The following is a 17,965-nucleotide window of genomic DNA, read 5'->3' on the forward strand; positions in this document are numbered from 1 at the left end:
TAAAGGATTTCTACTGGGTTTTAAAAATATTTTCCATTTAATGCAGTTAGCAGCAGCAGAATAAATGTACTGATAATTTCTGGTCCCATTTTGCTGGTGTGGAGGATGGTACAGTCCTAGATTACAACATCCCCATAGTTGTAACTGTGTATATTTTTCAGTAAAATATCCTGGCCTTATATTTTTCAGTAAATGGGGAAACTTGGGTAATATTTCTGTGACTAGTTGGCTAAATTTTACCAACTGCTTAGGGAGGGAGTGTACTGGTAGTAGCAGGTCCTAATCAACATTTATTTCTATTTAGGTTTTTTTGAAACAAGTAATTTTGATTTGATCTAATATCATCTGATGCCATTGTTGAGTAAAGAGTTGATCTGCAATATATGATCAGTTCTCTAAAAGACTAAATCTTTTTAGTAAGCTTTGAAAATGTTCTATAGAAAATTCAGAAACTGTAGTTTGGTGTTTATTAGAAGCAGACAGGTTTGTGTTGTCTCTGGGAGTCATTGGTTTTTAGGGAGTTAGTGTTCACTTGTTCAGAAGGACTAGTTAGAAGTTCCTCTGAGAATGAGTGTTTAATGTGTTTTTGAGGTGTTTGGGTGAGGAGGGAGATTGTTACGGGTTTTGTATAGAAAATGCTTCATTTTTCATATTGCATCTTGCAAAGACTCACTTCTAGTGGGTTACAGCATCTCTGATAACTTGAGAAAACCTCTAGCTGTGAAGAGGTAGTTGTAAAAGAGAAATAGGACAACAAGCAAAGAAAGCTTTATTGACAGTTGGAATTTTTTTTTTGACTTCCCAAATCCAGGGACAAACACATTCTTATCTGTATTGGCCACTGAAACAAATGAAATGCCAAATGATTTAGGTGGCTGTGGTGGGAGGCAGCCTTTTTTTTTTTTTTTTCTATGGCAACACATCTCATTGTCATAATTTTTCACTTCAAGTAACTGACAAAGCCAGTGTGAAATATGTTCAGCAAATATGTAAAGCTATTTTTGCTCAAGTCTTAAAGTGTCACCAAAAAAAAAAAAAACCCCACAAAAAGGAAATTGTCCAGCACCTTGGGTTACACAACTGAACATGATGAAGAGAATGAGGTTCAGCAAGGCCCTTAAGCAAGTGCAGGAGGTGCTGCACTGGGCTAGGGCAGTTCATGCTGAGAGAAGGATGCATGCAAGGACTGGGGGGTTCTGGTGGATGGAAAGCTGGGCATAAACCAACAGAGTGCACTCCCAGCCCAGAAGGTGAAGTGAATCCTGGGCTGTGTCACAAGCAGGGTGGCAGAGGTGAAGGAGGGCTTGTTCCTTTGTGAGACCCCACGTGCAGTGCTCATCCAGCTCTGCAGTGCCTGCCTAGGACAGACATGCTGGGCCTCCTGGAGCAGGTCCTGAAGGTGCTCGTGGGGCTGGAGCTGCTCTGCTCCAGGACAGACTGACAGCTGCAGAAGGCTCTGGGGGAACCCCACTGCAGCCTTCCTCAAAGAGGGCTTGTAGAAAAGAGGGAGAATGCCTTTTGCCAAGGGCACACAGTGACAGGACAAGGGAGAACAGTTGAAATCAACTCAGAGAGGAGATTCAGATTGCAATTCAATGGCAGGAAGAAATTCTTCCCTGGGGGGTGGTGGGGACTGGAACAGGTTGCCCAGACAAGCTGTGAAGAAGTGTCCATCCTTTCAGAGTGTGAGCATTGTCCAACTGTAATTTATGTTCCATTTCAACTGGATTATAGCTGTGTGTGCTGAAATGGCTGCACTTGGAACTGGAGCAGAAGAACTTTGCTGTGTTCTAGCCAGGATCTGTCATCCAGGGACTGCTTGCTGCAATTCCATTGGTGTGAGAAAAAAGAAGCAACACTTAATGCTCCTGATCATCTGTTGTGTCATGAACATGCTGTGATTTATCTGTTCTATGGGTAAATCAGGGTCTGATGAATTCAGGGGCAATGTCAGTGCTTCAGGTGCTAATACTATAAGTCCAGGAGAATATTGTGATAAGAAATGGGGGGAAAACCCACTATTCCATGAAAAATATTTACAATGAAAAAAAAAAAATCCAAGGTTTATAGGTGTTTTTCCTTACCGAATTGGAAGAGGTAAAACATTAAAACTTGACTGGTTGCCATACTCACAGGCAAAACCCAAGTAGTGTTTCATAAAACTCTCAAATTATGGAATGTGTGCAGAAGATGCTACTTAACAAAAGTGTGCTCATGGGTGTAAATTCTTTTTAATGAATAGGAGGATGGGTAGGGAAGAAACTTCATTGTGTAGTTTATTCTTGTTTTTCCATTCTGCTCTGCTAGCATGAAATTTGGACAATAAATCATTCAAATTACTTAGCTTCTTCTAGTAGAAAATATGAAAATGGTGCAAGGGAAAAAAAGAAAATTAAAATGTTTGAGGGATCCAGGCAGTGCACTTGTTAATGACTAGGACAGCATTATATTTCATTTAGGCTTAGTGCCTCCAAACTATTGTCACAGGGCTGTCATTCCTTTATTAACATTAATGAAAGCTGGTTATCTGAAGTTGTTTGCAGCATCCATTTCTCAACTGAATTTTGGTTAGGGAAAAAAAAATCATACCTTTGATGGATGTAGCAAACAGATTTGGCTGCTTTTTTAAAAGGGGATATTTCACAGCTGGATAGTAGGCAGTAGTGACTACAGCTTTTAACTCAGAAAAAATTGTATTTTTTTGTAAAGTAAAAGAATTGTGATTATCTATCATTCTTGCCTAATTTGTTTTTTACCATTTTGAGAATTCATGGAAAAGATTAGGTTTCTTAATTAATCTGGATAACTTCCAAATCAGTTAAATCATGTAAAATTTGATCAAATAATACAAGCAAACTGCTACATCAGGTTTTAAAAATGATTCCAGATTTGGAAGACAGAATTTTGTCACACCATAAATAGAGGTATTATTGAAAATACTTTACTGTTGAAGATACATCTATATAACAATAAGGTGATTTCTGGGGGTTTGCTGGATTTTGGTTGGTTTTTGCTTTTTCCCATTGGTATACCTCACTGTATAAGCTTTGTAATTTGCTTTTTGAGCAATAGAGGTGTCAGTTCTTGCCTCAGCTATGTATGAGTTATTTACTTTTATTTTAGAGTCTTGAGTAACATTAAGAGCACCTCTCAATTGTCTCATTTCTTTACATTTTTGGGACGTAAAAATGTTCTTCTTTTCTGCACTAAAACTCAGTCAGTAAAATCCAACATTTTAGATTAGTTAAAGATGATGCAATGGGAAATTGGTTCTCTTCATTTAGAAGGCTGGATAATTGAGCTGTGTTTTTATGGCAGCAAAAATCGATGTCTAGGTGGACATTGAAAGAATGCCTATAAAAGGACTGGCATTTGCATTAAGTAGCAGCACTAAATTTTTGACTGAGTCACAGATGGTCCTTTCCAGTGTTACGTGTTTTGTTTTGTCATCTTGTACCAACCTGGATGTTAGGGCAAAACAAGTTTAAAATGTGACATAAATTGATGCTTCTTTTGAAAGTGATGACAGTGATACAAATCCTGAATGAAACCTGCAAGATTGTAGGTTATTCTTATTCTCAAAATAGTTCTTAGGCAGGGTATGTTAAATATTTAGGAAAGGCAGTGAGGAAGGTTTTAGTTTCCTTCTGTGTCTTGTCTGGTATTTTATTAACAAAGGATTTCTTGTGGCAGTTGGTTTTTCTCGTTATAAACTTTGAGCCTGATTGGATGTGGGAGCACTTGGCCTTTCCAGAAGCAAAGATGTGGTGAGGTTGTGGTTTTTCAAGAGTGTGAAGGGATTTGGTGGTTTTAGGATGGCATGGATGTTTTTAATTTTTAATTTAGTATAAAACTTGAAGAAGTGTTAACAGCAAAAGAACTGGGAATACTTTACCTTCTGAGGACTTTTTTTGTGTTGAAAAGATTTCTCTCTTAGATCTTTGCAAGCATGACTGTTTTCTTCTGAAATCTGAATTTTTGTCATCTTGGGAAATTTTTCAAGATTTCACACTGTTTCCAGTATCTTAATCTTTTTTAGTTGAATACATTGCAAGACATTATCAAAGCTGGTATCCTTGAAATGTTAGGATGACAAACATGTTTCACACACTTCACTTTTTAATGAGGTAAAGAAAAAGAGACTTCTCCATTATGCCCACACTGAGCATCTGGGGATCTGAGTGAGTGGTTCACAGAATATTCCTATTAACCAGTTGAAATGCCACTTATTATTAACTAAAGCTAAATGGGCTAATAGGAGGTGGAGGCATTGCTGTGATGCCCTTGTCCTCAGAGCACACTGTGGATTCCTCAATGCCCTTTGGCCTCACTGAGGCAGAACAACTTGCAGTCTTTTGTTTTTTAAAAAAGTGTGTAATGGCTACAAACTGATAAAGATTGTATAAAAACACCAGTTTTTTCCTCCTCCTCTTTTCTTGAGCAAATGACATGTTGAAGGTCAGCAGCAATTCACCCTTCAGAAACTGGGTTTTTTCCTCCAGCCTTCCCAGGCTAATGAGAGCCCTTTGAGAAAAATCCCATCAAAGCTTTTAGCAGCCTTGACTTCTCCACCCTGTATATTGCACAACTTAAACATTCACATGGAAACCTTTGAGAGTATATAAAGCTTTAAGCCACGAGTACTCCCTGAGCTGGGGGGGGGACTTTTTTTTTTTTTTTTGAGTGGTAATTCAAGGTTACTGTCTTGGTCAGAACCTTTTGACCAAAAGCACAGTCTTGAGAAAAGTGAAGGGAATGGTTCACACCCTGTGGTTATAGAGCAGTTAGCTGATGAACCGAAATGCATCATTACTATCATTCAGTGTTATCAGGAAAACTGTCAGATTTAAATGCTTAAGAGAGCTCTCGTAACTGTTGCCATGGCAATATCAGAAAAGCAACGTGGTAATGTTCATCCATATCCCATATTCAGTTAAATTCCTTTGCAGTCTTTTAACTGTGAAAGGAAGGTACCATATTGTACCAGGCTCTTTTTCTTTTGAGCTGGAACAAATGAAGGCTGAATTTAACTCTTTGTGTGAAGATGAAATACAAATCCTAGGCACAAGTGATCTCATTGGCTTTGCTCATGGTTTGCCATGTACTATGTGTCAAGTACTCTCTGTGGAGTTACTGATCTGCTGCTGTTCATGCCATGGTGTCATGACTTGGAATTTGGTTTGGGCTTTAAAAAGCACACACACTGCAGTCACAAACGAAACCTTTTGTTAGAAGAATGGATTTACCTCGTTTGTAAATCTTCTCTAAGTGCAGAAGGGTGAACACTTATGACTAGAATTCCAGATCCTGCTTTCTCATTTGGCCTCACTTCTGTAACGCTTTTCCCTGCCACTGAGCCTGCCCTGTGTTTCCAACCTGTGTGGTGTTGATCAGCTGTGCATTTTTAGTTTCACTCTTCTGTTTTCTGACATTCAAGCTCCTTTTTCACTGACTTGCTGCAAGAAGTTGTTTTCCAGAGCCCTCTCCCAGCCTCCTGCCCTGGAAAACCTTTGCCTTTGCTCTTGGTACAAAGCAGAGCCCACGTCCCGTCCTTGCTGACCTACATTTGCACAGTGCAGCATTTCAGAGCTGGTCATGCAGCTCCTCTGCCTCCCTGCTTCCCTGGGGCTGCCCATGGACTGGCTGGGCAAGGGCAGGGTGGGCTGGAGATGGGGTCTGCAGGAAGAACAGCCAGTGCCATGTCCAGTACATGTGCTGAGTAAAGGGGTGGTACTGTGCCCTGAGTCACATCCTGCTTTGGGAGGACAATCTGAAATGAAAAGGACAATAATGCTCTTCACTGAGAGGTGCAGTTCTCACAGTGTAACTGAGTGATTGTCCAATATTTGCTTACTTGTGCTATTTGACAGCAAAAGAGGGATTGAGAAATAGCATCTGAAATTGGGAAAATATGGCAACAACAAGTGTTGTTTTTGCAAATCAGTTACAAGCCTGTTTTTTTCCAAAAGCACAAATGGAAGAAACAATAGCTCCTATATGAGCATCTTCCCTCTCCCTTTCATTTCCTCCTAGGAAGTTTCCATACATTGCAATGATCATTCCTTCAAGGGAAAAGGTTTTCTTGCCCTGTGGGATTATGTAGGTATTTTAGATTGATGTGTGATCAGGACTGTGATAACATAGCAGGAAAATAAGTGGGAAGAGGGAGGCAGTTCTAAAGTAATGGCCTTTAGGTGCTTCCCTCCCCTCCAGTGCCTGATTTAGCCTGGCCTTGGAGACAGTTAATGCATGTCTTAACATGTTGATATATTCTGAAAATGTTTTGTAAATGAGGACTGACACGTTTAATATTACTGCACTGCAAAGAAAAGCAGATTCTAAATTGCTGTTCTAGCAAGGTTAACCTGAAAAGCAGTCTGTCTCATCTCTTCTAGATCACTGCCATCCCATAATTTAAGTTTATAAATTTAAGTGAAGATCTTAGTGGGCACTGAATTTTCTCTCAGAACAACCACTGATGCTTGGAAGTACCTTGACATGTAATTTTTAAAATTTAGAACAACTGCAAATTTTACCCATGGAAGATTTCTCAGTGACTGGGGATAGGATCAGTTCTACTACACCAAAAGCTGTAGTTGCAGGTTTTCCATTCTTAATTCTATTGGTGTGGGATGGGCAAATACCTCATAGCACTGATTTGACTGGAGATGTGAAAGAACAGTTCTGTTGTTCAATAGCAACTTTTTTTTGTGGGACTTCCTTTTGGTCCTGTAGTATCCAGGTGCAAATCTTAATTAAGCTGAAAGTTCAATAAATATGGGAAAATGATGGAATTCCAATTTCTGGTTCTTGTTACCAGGCCACCTTTTCTAAGATTTGTTTTTTGCCAGAATAAGGGTGCTGAGGATGTCATGATTTTTTTCTCCCATCATAACTTTTGAGCCATTATGACTTTTTATATTTGTTTTCAACCTGAAGCAGACATACAGAGAAGTAAAAACATGTAAAGCAAGTATTATACAAACTCTTGTACTTCTGTATTCAATGAATAGTTATATCCTTTTTTTTTACTGCATTGCAGACATGTTAGAGTTTTTAGCTACAAGTTTGTATGCTATTGCTAATGAAAGATGCTTTTTATTCTTACTGTATGGGGAAAGGAAGTGAGAGAACTTGTCCAAGCTTTTAATGATATAATTATTGCACTATTTTTAACATGAACTGTTTTTATATTCTAGTAGAGTGAGCAAATAGCTTAAACACAAGCTAGAAAACAGTAAAACATTCAGAGAAAAGAATGTAGAGCGTTCATTCTGTAATTGCATATTTCATCATACAAAATGATTCCCTTTTGTTTCTGAAAGCTTTGCAACAAACTGTGTAAGAAAACAGTACTTGGATGCAAATGTTTTTAGTAGCCTTTGACCATCTTGATAAGGATTCAAGTATGTTTATAGAGTAGTTTCAACTTACACCCAAACATTAATACAAATTTAAAAAATCATGTTGGACCCTTAAAAGGGCATTAAGAATGGCTTTTTATTTAGCATTCTGGTGCTCCTCACTAGTCCTGTGAGTAGCAGGAGGTTTGGTATGCTGAACTCGTGGGCATTGTGCTGTGGTTCTGCCAAGCTTGGGCAGATCAGCATCGTGTAGGAGCTCCAAAGCCCAGCACCCAAGAGGTGGTTTGGCTGCCAAACTTGATGATTCCAGTGCCAAACTATTTAAGGTTTAGCATTAACCTCTTGGACTACACCCAGGAGCCAGAAGAGCATTTAGGACTAGCCAGAGTTGGTAAAATCAAGTGCATCACAGTGGAGCTGGGAAGTGCCAAGGGCTGGGAGCAGGCTGAAGTCCTCTCCAGGAGGCTGGAGTGTGTCCTGGGCCACTTATGGCATTGGACATGTTCCAGAGCTCAGTCCCCTGCAGCAGCTGGCTTCCCACACTCATCTGGGCTCTGGAGCTAGCACTGCAGGGTAGAGCCTGCTCCAGTGCCCTTAGGCAGGTGCCTTCAGCTGGGAGCGAGCAGCACGTGGAGTCGGGAGACCTGCGCTGGGGGCTGAAAGCACACTGCCAAACATCTGTACAGGGCAGCTTTCTCACATGAATGCCCACAGGCATCATGTCAACCCAGTGCATGAACTTCCAGTTTAGTCAGAGAAATCTCTGCAGAAGAGAGTTATTACTTTTACAGGTGTTTGTTTTCCCCAAAACCAGACATTTACATGATTTGAGGTGTGATGGAAATGCAGAAATGTACACTTAGCACACCCCAAATACAACAGAGGAAAAAACTTAGTGGAAGATGACCAAAAAAATGGTGTTGAGCAAATTCCCATCTCCACCTTCCAGAGGACCTGCTAGAATTGCTTCAGAGGTGCATCCAGTGCCTTGCAGTCTGTTCACATGTGAGAGCTGCTGCAGACAGACAGCCCAAGAGCTGCTGAGAATGGTTAGTAATGTGATTTGTCTTCTCATGACAAAGGAGAAAACCCTGCTGTGATCTCTGTACTGTGCGTGAAAACCAGGCTTCAAGGACTAGGGAACACTAGAAAAACCTAGTAATGCTAAGGTTAGAAATTGCTTTCTTCCTGAGCAGCTTTCCCAGAAAAAGTAAAATCTTAAGACCATAAATATAATCAATTTTATTAAATAATAAAAGTACATCAAATATTTGTGTTTTCTCCAATTAATAAGTCCCAGTCAAACAGAAAACTAATTGCAGTTTGATCATTTGCTGATGATCAGAGGTGGGTATTGCTTACCCTGGCACTGTGACAAGCAGTAATAACCTGAATTTGATACAACTCTGCTGAAACAGTTGGAAAATAAGCTTTAAAAGTTCTGTTTGTTAGAAAACTGCAAACCTGTAAATAGATTTAACCCACTTCTCACAATTTATTTTCAGTGGTACGTGTTGTGACTTTAAATTGCTTAGGCTTTGTTCCTGCCCATCTTGCTGGCTGGAACTCTCAATCTTACTGTGACCTAGTTTTCCCCACCTATAAACTCAGGTGTGGGGCTTCATTTTCTCCAGCAGATGTGCTTTCACTTGGCTGAGCCTTGCTTTTTGTCAGACAGGAAAGAGCAAAACAACACGTTTGATTGATTTTCTCCCGCTTTGCTAAAAACGAAATTTTGTCAAGAACGGTGCAAGACTGGAACTTATGTTTTACATTTCTCATCAGCCTCTGAGTTACCTTGAAGTTATGTAGGGAAATTAATAGCAGATCCAATGAATTTGCATGAAGGTTCCAAGTGGGATGAATGTTACTTGGCACCAGATCTTAGGAGCTTGCCCTGTGACTTCTAGAGAATGAAGTAACTTTCAGTCAGCTCTTTGTGGACTGCCAGTTGCATCCAGAACACCACTTGCAGTTCTGAAGGCAATGTACAAAGCAACTTTGCAACTTTGATTTCATTTATCTCTCCTTCCAAACCAAATAAGCAGACTTCTAAAAACTGGACCTATTTCAAGGGAGTACATTCTTAGTGCTTTAGAATTTATTGGTAGTGTCTTTCTAAATTGTGACATTGCTAAATGTGTGGTACGTTAAAGTAGTGTATAATAATTGTCATGTGGCATTTGAAGGTAAAACTGATCTGCCCTTTGTGCATTTCCTTAGTTTTTAATTTTCCATTTTATAGCAGTTCTGGATAATAAGAAATTACATGGAAGAGAACTAGAGCTATGAATGCACTCCTTAAAATAAAAATTTTAGTGTGGAAAATATGCTCAATTATATTTTACTGGCACATGAATCAGCAATTGTACCACCAAAGTGTGCATGCTTATTATTGCATGTTAACACAGAAATCCTTATATACCATCTTGTCTTTTTTTTTTTTAATTTCGAATTCGCTGGGAAAACCTTTCGGTTATAATTTCATCATATTCAAGAGCTATAATTTTTTTTTTTAAACTTAAAAAAATAATTTCCCTCCTGCCCTGTGTGTTGGGCTCAGAGCTGGGGCTGCTGGGTGTCCCTGTTTCTGTACGTGTGCCGCGGGCCCTCAGTGCAGCCTGCGGTGGCGGAACCTGCCGGCCTTGTCTTTGGCCGCGTTGGCGCAGGCATTGTGCTTGTTCTGCTGCAGGTGGTTCCAGTATTTGATCAGCTCGCTGGGTTGGAACTGATGGGAGGTAATTAGGTGGCTGTATTTACAGCTGGAGTAAGAAACTCGCCAGTGATTGAAGACAAACTCGTTGGGCGGGGGCATGGGGTCAATCCGCAGCTTGGCGAGACAGATCCCCACGTACACGTCCTCTAAATGTAAACGTCTGATGCTTAAGGAGACCTTAAAGATTTTTTCTGCTAAGTCTCCAGAAAAAACATAACCAGTTCCAGAGCAGAATACAGGGTAACGTTCACTTGGATACAAATCAGGTGGCATATACCACTTGCTATCCTTGTTCCTATTAGGTGCATAACCTCTCATTAAATAACCTGTAAAATACTTGTGCCTTGGAGGAAGTTCTGGTTTCAGAAGCTTGTGTATTAAATACTCAGTATTGACAAACATATCACTATCAGTTTTCATAACGTACGGAACATGTGGACAGTAGGTTGCAACCCAGTTCATTCCCATCAGAGTTTTTATAGTTAAATTATAGTAGGTGTCGAAGTATTCTTGTTGAATGATGTCGTGGTACTGTCTGCTTTCCTCAAGGATGGTTCTCTGGAGGTATCCATCGACCTTGGTGCTTAAGCCCAACAAAAAAATCCGCACAATTTGGATGCCAGGTGTCAGGCTCTCGTTGCCCCAGGTCTGTCGAATTGCTTGTCTGGCCTCCACCTGGCCTGGCTCTGCAGCTATGAGCAGTATTAGAAAAGGGGTTTTTTCCTGGCACTTGTCAGGCTCGTTGATGACGTATCTGAAATGATAGGAAGCTGGATGCCCAGTGCCTTTCTCGTTGTAAATACTCCCATTGGCACTGAGGGTGTTTTCCAAACCGGTGACTCCCTGTGGGGACAGATCCGTGTTGTTGGGGTTGGTGACTGTCTGAGGCCGGAGTGTCTGAGGCACAGCATCTCTCCACACGTTCCTTAGAGAGCTGTGGTTGGTCTCGCTTTTTGTAGATCGAAATCCTCGGATGGTGTAAGACATGGGGTTTTCTCTGAATCCAGCCTTGCCTGGCAGCCAGTCGTGGTGGTTAAAGAACAGAAACATGGCAAAAAGAAACACCAGAGAGACCAGGCCAATGAGATGGGTGCGAAACAGAGACCTTTTGGTATTCCAGGTCATCTTTGCCAAGCAGCAGTGTCGTCTTCTCCACTGAAGCATGTTGTAAGGATCCAGTGATGGGATATGAGACAATGCTCAAGGAAAAGGCTTTTCCAATTGGTTTAGAATCCACTGCTATTCTTTGGTATTCATTTTCCTTTGAGTTGAGCAATCGTCTGCAAATGGCTCGCTCTGCAAAGAATAAAAAAAAATCAGAAATCTTTCATTTTACGCACTCGTAATAGAAACGGTTACAAATAGAAACTAGATATAAACATAAAATTGAGTTAAATCTACTTTTTCAAAGAACAGCCCATGTCAATGGAAATAAGATTTGACTGAGGCTAAAAGAAGCCAACCTTGTTTTATGATTTAACTTGATTTGTTAGCTTTTAAAAATGCTTTTTGCCTGTTAAAAGTTTCGACAAACATCCTGGATACCAAAGATAAAGAGGCAAAAAAAAAAAGGATCATGTTAGCAGGAAAAAGTGTGAAGTAGATGTAAATAGCTTCATATCCATGGCTGTGAAATCCTTGTAGAGTGTTTGAGAAGGACTGAATGAGAAAGCCTTGCCTGGCAGATGGAAGGTTTAATGGCATTAATTAAAATTGATTTGACATGCAGAGGCTAGGATGGCTGACAGTTTTCCAGCCCTCTTTGCAGACGGCCGTGCCTGGTGGGGGGACAGACGGCGATGGCAGAGCTGTGTTAGTCACAGGACACTGCCTGGCGCGTCTCCACCGGCCCCCACTGTGCAAGGAAGGGGACTGAGAAGATGCACCTGTCAAAATTCATTTTCAGGGTCCAGTAACCTCACTGCACAGCCCTCAGATGCTTGTGCAGGATAACATTCCTGGTCACTTCTCAGGCACCTTTCACCTTCTACTCTGCTTTGGAGGAAAACACTGAATGGAGCACTGGGCTCTGGTGCCAGCCTCAGAGGCAGCTGAATTAAAATTAAGCTCTTGATGTTTAGTAGACAGAGATCTTGGGTAGTGATCATGTTAACTGGAAATAAAATTGCTCAGGACTAAGTTCCTGGCCAGCTATCTGATCATCATGATATTGGGTTGGGTTTTTTTCTCTCTATAAAAGTAGATATAAGTACTGCACATAGCAGTTGGAAATTTCAAGTATTCTGACCAGCAGCTGTAGCTGTAGGAAAAAGTGCCAAAGTAGTCTGTGCTTCATTTTCTCTTAAATTTTTGTTCATATTCAGCAGCAGAGTCAATATGGCAGCTTCATGATGCTGCATATTAAAAGCTGATCACATCATCTCGTAAATGAACTTTCACTGTACAATAGCAATTCGTTTGTGATTTTCAATTTGCTCTAATTTATTCCTGGGCCCTAGGGTCTTGTATAGGAAAAAAGGATGACAGTTGAACAAGAGTCCATAGAAAATGCTGTTCCTAATAGAAATATGCGATTTATTAATTGCTTCGCTATCTTCTTAAACCAATATTTGGATTAATTTGCGCATTTAAAAACGAAACGATATGTTACATGGGAAATTACGGCGTTTAACGCTGTAATGGAGTAATTTAAGATGAGATGTCAATCGAATAATAGGATATTAAGCTGTATGTGTGTGATGCAGCGTTGAGTCTGCCCTGTTCAGCAGAGGGAATATTTGTGTTTCGGAAGGGCGGGGAGAGGGGTACACCTGGTGTTTATTTTACTCACTGCCGGGATCTTTACCGTCGCCCTCCGGTGAGCGGGAGCTGCCTCACCCCCGTCGCCGGCCCTGACCCCCGCCAGGGGGCGACGCTGCGCGCCCAGCGTGACGCGGGAAGCGCGCCGGGAGCCTGCGAGAGCGGCCGAGCCCGGCCCGGGAGCGGCCGAAGGGCCCAGAGCGCTCCGGCTGCTTTCGTGCGTTTGGTTTTAAAATCTGATTTTCTTATTTAGCTGTTTGGGGCTGATGCCACTTCCCGGAGACTCAGGTGTGTCTATAAAAATCATAAAGCCTTGTGTCTAAACTAGTTCAGGAGTTAACCTGACACTCCATGCTTGTGCTGCTTTACCTCAGTATTGTCCTCATGCAAAAGAAAATAAGCCCCAAACGCGTGAGACTTGTCTTTGTGTGACCATTTGCATCTGCTTTTCCCTGCTGGAAAAACAGAAGCTTCCCCTCAGAACTCGTGATTGTTAGTTTGTCTGCAGCGTGCAGTGAGTTGTAGATGAACGCTCAGCTATTGGGGAATATCTGTGTATAAGCAAACAGAAATGTCACTTCAAAGGATAGCCCAGATCTCAGGGCGGTTCATTGTTTGATTGGAGGGCAGCAGTGGGAATGTCTGGTTAATTATTGTTCCACTGCATGTGTTCACAGTTTAGGAAGAAAATCAAACCCAGAATTTCACCAATGTGGAGCAGCAGCTAGAACTCAGATTAATTTTGTCACACTGAATTGTTCCACTTATAAAACTACAGTCATTAGATGGAAATACTTCAGCAAAAAGTGCACTGCACTACTAATCTTTGTTTAATCTAACCGAGGCAGTGTTTTGATGAGGACCTACTTGGATAAGGCAACAGGCAAAAGCAAGAATCTTAAGTTATATAAATATTTGTGTAAACTGACAGGGGTTTGCAGGTGCTGCGTTTCCCTGATGCACTGATGTCCCAGCACAGGCACTTGCAATGGCCGAAGCCTTTCTTTATTAGGCTGCATGCTTATATAATGCATATGAAAATAAGTTTTACAGTGAGGGACAGATCTAGAATCAGAAGACATTTTAAGAGAGTCATATTTCCTTGATATTTTTTTATGTAGTAGTTTGATTTTGCAAGGTAGGAGTGTCTTAGAAAATCTGTCTCTGTTTGCCCTTTAAAAAGGCATTTTATGAATAGGGAAAGCACTCACATCTGTATTTCAGCTTCATAGAGCTATTGACTGGAAAAACCCAAATAACGTGGGCTCGTTTTCTTTCCAGTTTTGTGTACAACATTTCAAAACATACAGTGGGGTGTTAAGCATTGAAAATACAGCAACAACAATGGCACCTTTGAAAAGAATACTACATGCTAGGGTGCATTGTTTAAAAATAATGTATAAAACTGTCAATAGATATTAAACCCACCATCTAGTTCTATAATAAAAATATTATTTTCTCTCATTTAAATAGGGTTAGAGCATTACTTTTTTTGCCCAAATACTTAAAATTCCATTTCAGAGAATGGTTATGAACAGGCACCAACTATTGACAGTAGATAAGAAAACCTAAGTACAGCAGAGGGTCTCTAGAGCACTCACCTTGTCCTCGGGGAGTGTGTTGTTGCATGTAACTGCATTTTGGAGATGTTATTTGTGATAATGCTGCTTCATTTTTGGCACCTGGCAGTGCAGTCACTGATGCATTATCAAATGCCAAATACATAAACTGTGAATGCCTCTTGAATTTTTATTTGTGGTCTGTGCTCTGCTGGTGTTTTGGTTCCTGGTACTTGCAGTTCTGCTCCATAATTACAGCTTTGAAAATTGAAGCATTCGACTTCCTATTCACACGTCTTGGATTTTCATATTTTGATTAGCTGTGTGGGCAAACTCTTAAATTAGAGGGAAGAGTTCAAAAGGCAGCCAGAGTCTGTATTCTGATGAACAGCAGTTGCATATTGGGCCTCATTTAATGTGCCTGGCTTCCCATATGAGCTCCATTAATCTTCTGCACAAAACAGTATTTGGGATAAGGTTTGATGTGCAGCTTTTTAAATGCCTGATACCAATGTCTTACATTAACCAGGTGTGCTTCTCCTGGAGTGTTGCCTGAAGATAGATTTTTTTTTTGTTGTTGTTTTAAAAGTTCTCTCAAGTGACTTTATATTCTAAATGTCTTAAAACTGATTTGAAACCGGTGTCTGATGTATGCTGCATCCCTTGCTTTGTGAACTCCTTCCAGCTGCAGTTGTTTTGTTTCATGTTGGCATTGCCTTGGGCAAAGAAAGCACATTTATACTGACATGTAATGATTTATTATAGCTTATTGGAAGATTCTGCAGATAAGCACTTTCTTTATGTAGTGTATTGAATTGCTATAGATTTAGGTCTTAAATTTGTATTGCAAATATTCACCTTTTCTTTTGTCACTAGTGACAAAGTATTTAAATTTCAACAAAAAATAGGAACGAATGGCAATTAGATGGAATGTCATTTTTCAATCCAAGTTAAACAGTCAGTGTTTTCATATTAAACAGAAATTGCAGTGATGGCAGGAGATAAGTTACGTGCTTACCATTTTGAGTGTGCAGTGTTTGAAGGTTTCCTTTTGGGATGTCAGGGAGCCTGACGTTTCTTGTAAATCGTGGTGCCTGATTGCACTGCTGATGGTTTAAATCATGCCCAGTCTTTTGCACGCTCCCAATTTCTGCTTGGCTGGTAGTGCCCTTGTGACATTTTGCTTGTGTTTGGGGGGCAGAAAAGCAAGTGTAAAAAGGGCTGAGGGGACTTCTAAGATAATGTCTTTTGACTGTGTGGTCTGTTTGGATGGTTCAGTGCTCTCAGTATGTCACATTATGGCCATTTTACCATGCTTTAAGATTATTTCAGATTAGGATTAATTCTGACCTAGTTTGAGAGGATTTCTAACTGGTTTTTCTGTATTGGAGGGGTTTGAGTTTTCATTTCTCAGTTAAAAGCAATCATTACGGAAACTCCATTATCCCTTTAATCCTTCCTCTCCAGCCACAGCAGCCTTGGCAGACTGTGAGCACCGCATTTAGTCAGTGGAAGGGAGTGACATTGTGCTGGGGGAGAGCAAAACCTGCTAGAATTCTTTCTCCCTGCTCTGAGACGCTGTTATCTCAGGGCTCTGCAAATTAGGAGCGATCATTATCTGGAATGGTCGAAAAGGTAACAGACAAGCGAATGAATATCACACACAAGGGTTTGACATACCTTCCTTGGTCAGGCCATTTATGGTGCAGGATTATACCCACAGAAAATAGTTTGGGCACGCCATCACTTCAGCAAAAAAGATGCTCTCGACCATGCGCACATCCCCCAGCAGCAGCAGCCCTGCTTCCTGCGCCCGCCGCGCTCGGGATCCGCTCTGTCCATCTGTCTGTCCGTGGCCGTGTTACCTTCCTGGCTGGCCGGCGGCGTCCTTGGCTCGGGGCTCTCTGTTCATGCTGCAGACAAAGGACGGGCGCTGAGGCTGCTCTCACAGCTGCTGCCTCGCCGCTCGGACAATGCAGGGCTGTGCTCTGCTCTCCCCAGGATCCATATTCCTGCTGGAAATGTTCGCGGGGAGCGCCTCAGTTGGCTTCGGTAATAGGATCTCCCTCTGCTCCTTCCTTCATTGTTGCTAGGCAGTCACAGAAATGGTTTGGAGTTGTTTTAACCCAGAATTGTGGTGTATAAAATCCATTCCGTAGTTCTTGAGCTGCTGCACAGGCAGGCAGCAGTTTAAATGTGGGCTTTGACAGATGCTGTCTTCTGACAGAGCAGAATTTAACGTCACTGCTTGGCTGAATCCCACGTGATTGTTTGCATTCATTTTGACTAAATCCGAAGGCAGACAGGAAGCTTTACCGGCTCTTGCTCTTATTTGATAAATGATACATACTCAGTTCGTGCACAGTGATAGGTGAATAGTATAAAAATTGTACGATCATTAAGTGAAAAATTGAGGGTTTTTACACGTTGTTTTCACTTTTCCTTGATGCTGCAACTTAGATTCTCTAGGAGATTTTTAATGCTAGATGTTTTAGTCCCATATTCCAAAAGCTGTTCTGCAGTGCAAGGCAATTATAAGCATTTAAATGCTGAAGCTTGATATAACCCATTTGTCTCTCTTGGAGTACAAATGGTCTGTGCCTTCATGCCAAAGAAAAGATAGAAGTGCCTTTCTTTACTCATGTTTCCTTTACACATTCTTACTCTTTAAAAGCTGCTTTTTGTTATCTGAGGTTATTCAGTTGGGCTGATCAACACTGATTTATAAGCACATGCTGTTAAGCTGCCTCTCTGCTGTTAATAGCTTTCTGCTATGGTCTGGCATTACAAAGTCAGGGGCACTTCATTTCAATTATTGATGAACCTAAAATGTCTTTTGTCTTTTACAGACATACCTATGTCGTAAAATTTGTCTTTTTGGTCCTAAGGAAACTTGTGTTCCTTTCATTTCTCTCCTTTCAGTGACTGACCCTTCTGTGCTGAAGCATCTTATTGTATTTACTATATAAATAAAATACCATAATACCTGAGAAAATAGGCACCTAGCAGTGTACTTACCCAGGTATTTATTAGTCACTGTGTTTGCCCACTCTGTTTTGAAAAGCTAATGACTGGCTCTTTAGACCTTTTTTTTTGACAAGGAGTAAAGAAACTGTGACTTATCTGGTGTGTCTGATTCGTAGTGGTGGGGGTGGGCATGTCCCTTATGGGGAAATAGGGCTTCCCCAGTCAGTCAGTGTATTTTATTATTCTAGATGCATAATATGATAGTTTACTAGAAACATAATCAGATTTAGATCCTCCTAACTAAATCATCTATGTACACTAACTTTCTCTATTAATTTAGTCTTGTTTGTAATGCATGAGTTTCCTAACCTCATAACGATTTCCACAAATCCTTTGATCCTATCTGAGGACATTTTAGGATCATGAGCATATTTCCTAAATAGTAATTATAAATATTAAGTGTATACCAGTAAAGACTTTCTATCTCCTCCAGTCTAAACAAATCAGTGTTTAAAAAATGAAGGGGAGAGGTCAGTGTGGGGGTGTAGAGCATGAGAAGAGGGCCTGTGTCCAGCACCACTTACTGATCTGAGACCTTG

At 40.8% G+C, this 17,965-nt stretch overlaps 2 protein-coding genes across 3 annotated transcripts in view; one reads left to right on the forward strand and one right to left on the reverse strand.

Moving 5' to 3' along the window:
* Positions 1–17,965, forward strand: part of CDC73 (cell division cycle 73) — a 102,323-nt gene that overhangs the window by 44,881 nt on the left and 39,477 nt on the right. The window lies entirely within an intron of this gene.
* Positions 8,587–16,634, reverse strand: B3GALT2 (beta-1,3-galactosyltransferase 2). Of its 2 annotated transcripts, none has more exons than XM_054638833.2 (2): positions 16,080–16,634; positions 8,587–11,376 (listed from the first exon to the last, which is right to left on the reverse strand). In XM_054638833.2, exon 2 carries the CDS (start codon positions 11,242–11,244, stop codon positions 9,976–9,978), a length of 1,269 nt encoding a protein of 422 aa, XP_054494808.2. In that variant the 5' UTR covers positions 11,245–11,376; positions 16,080–16,634; the 3' UTR covers positions 8,587–9,975. The 2 variants fall into 2 exon arrangements, with proteins under 2 accessions (XP_054494808.2, XP_054494809.2); XM_054638834.2 differs by lacking the exon at positions 16,080–16,634 and adding an exon at positions 14,442–14,758.

Source organism: Agelaius phoeniceus, chromosome 8, assembly GCF_051311805.1.
Source record: "Agelaius phoeniceus isolate bAgePho1 chromosome 8, bAgePho1.hap1, whole genome shotgun sequence".
Taxonomy (NCBI): domain Eukaryota; kingdom Metazoa; phylum Chordata; class Aves; order Passeriformes; family Icteridae; genus Agelaius; species Agelaius phoeniceus.

Excerpts from the sequence above, each read along its gene's own strand:
- B3GALT2 (XM_054638833.2), bottom strand. The coding sequence starts at position 11,244 with ATGCTTCAGTGGAGAAGACGACACTGCTGCTTGGCAAAGATGACCTGG.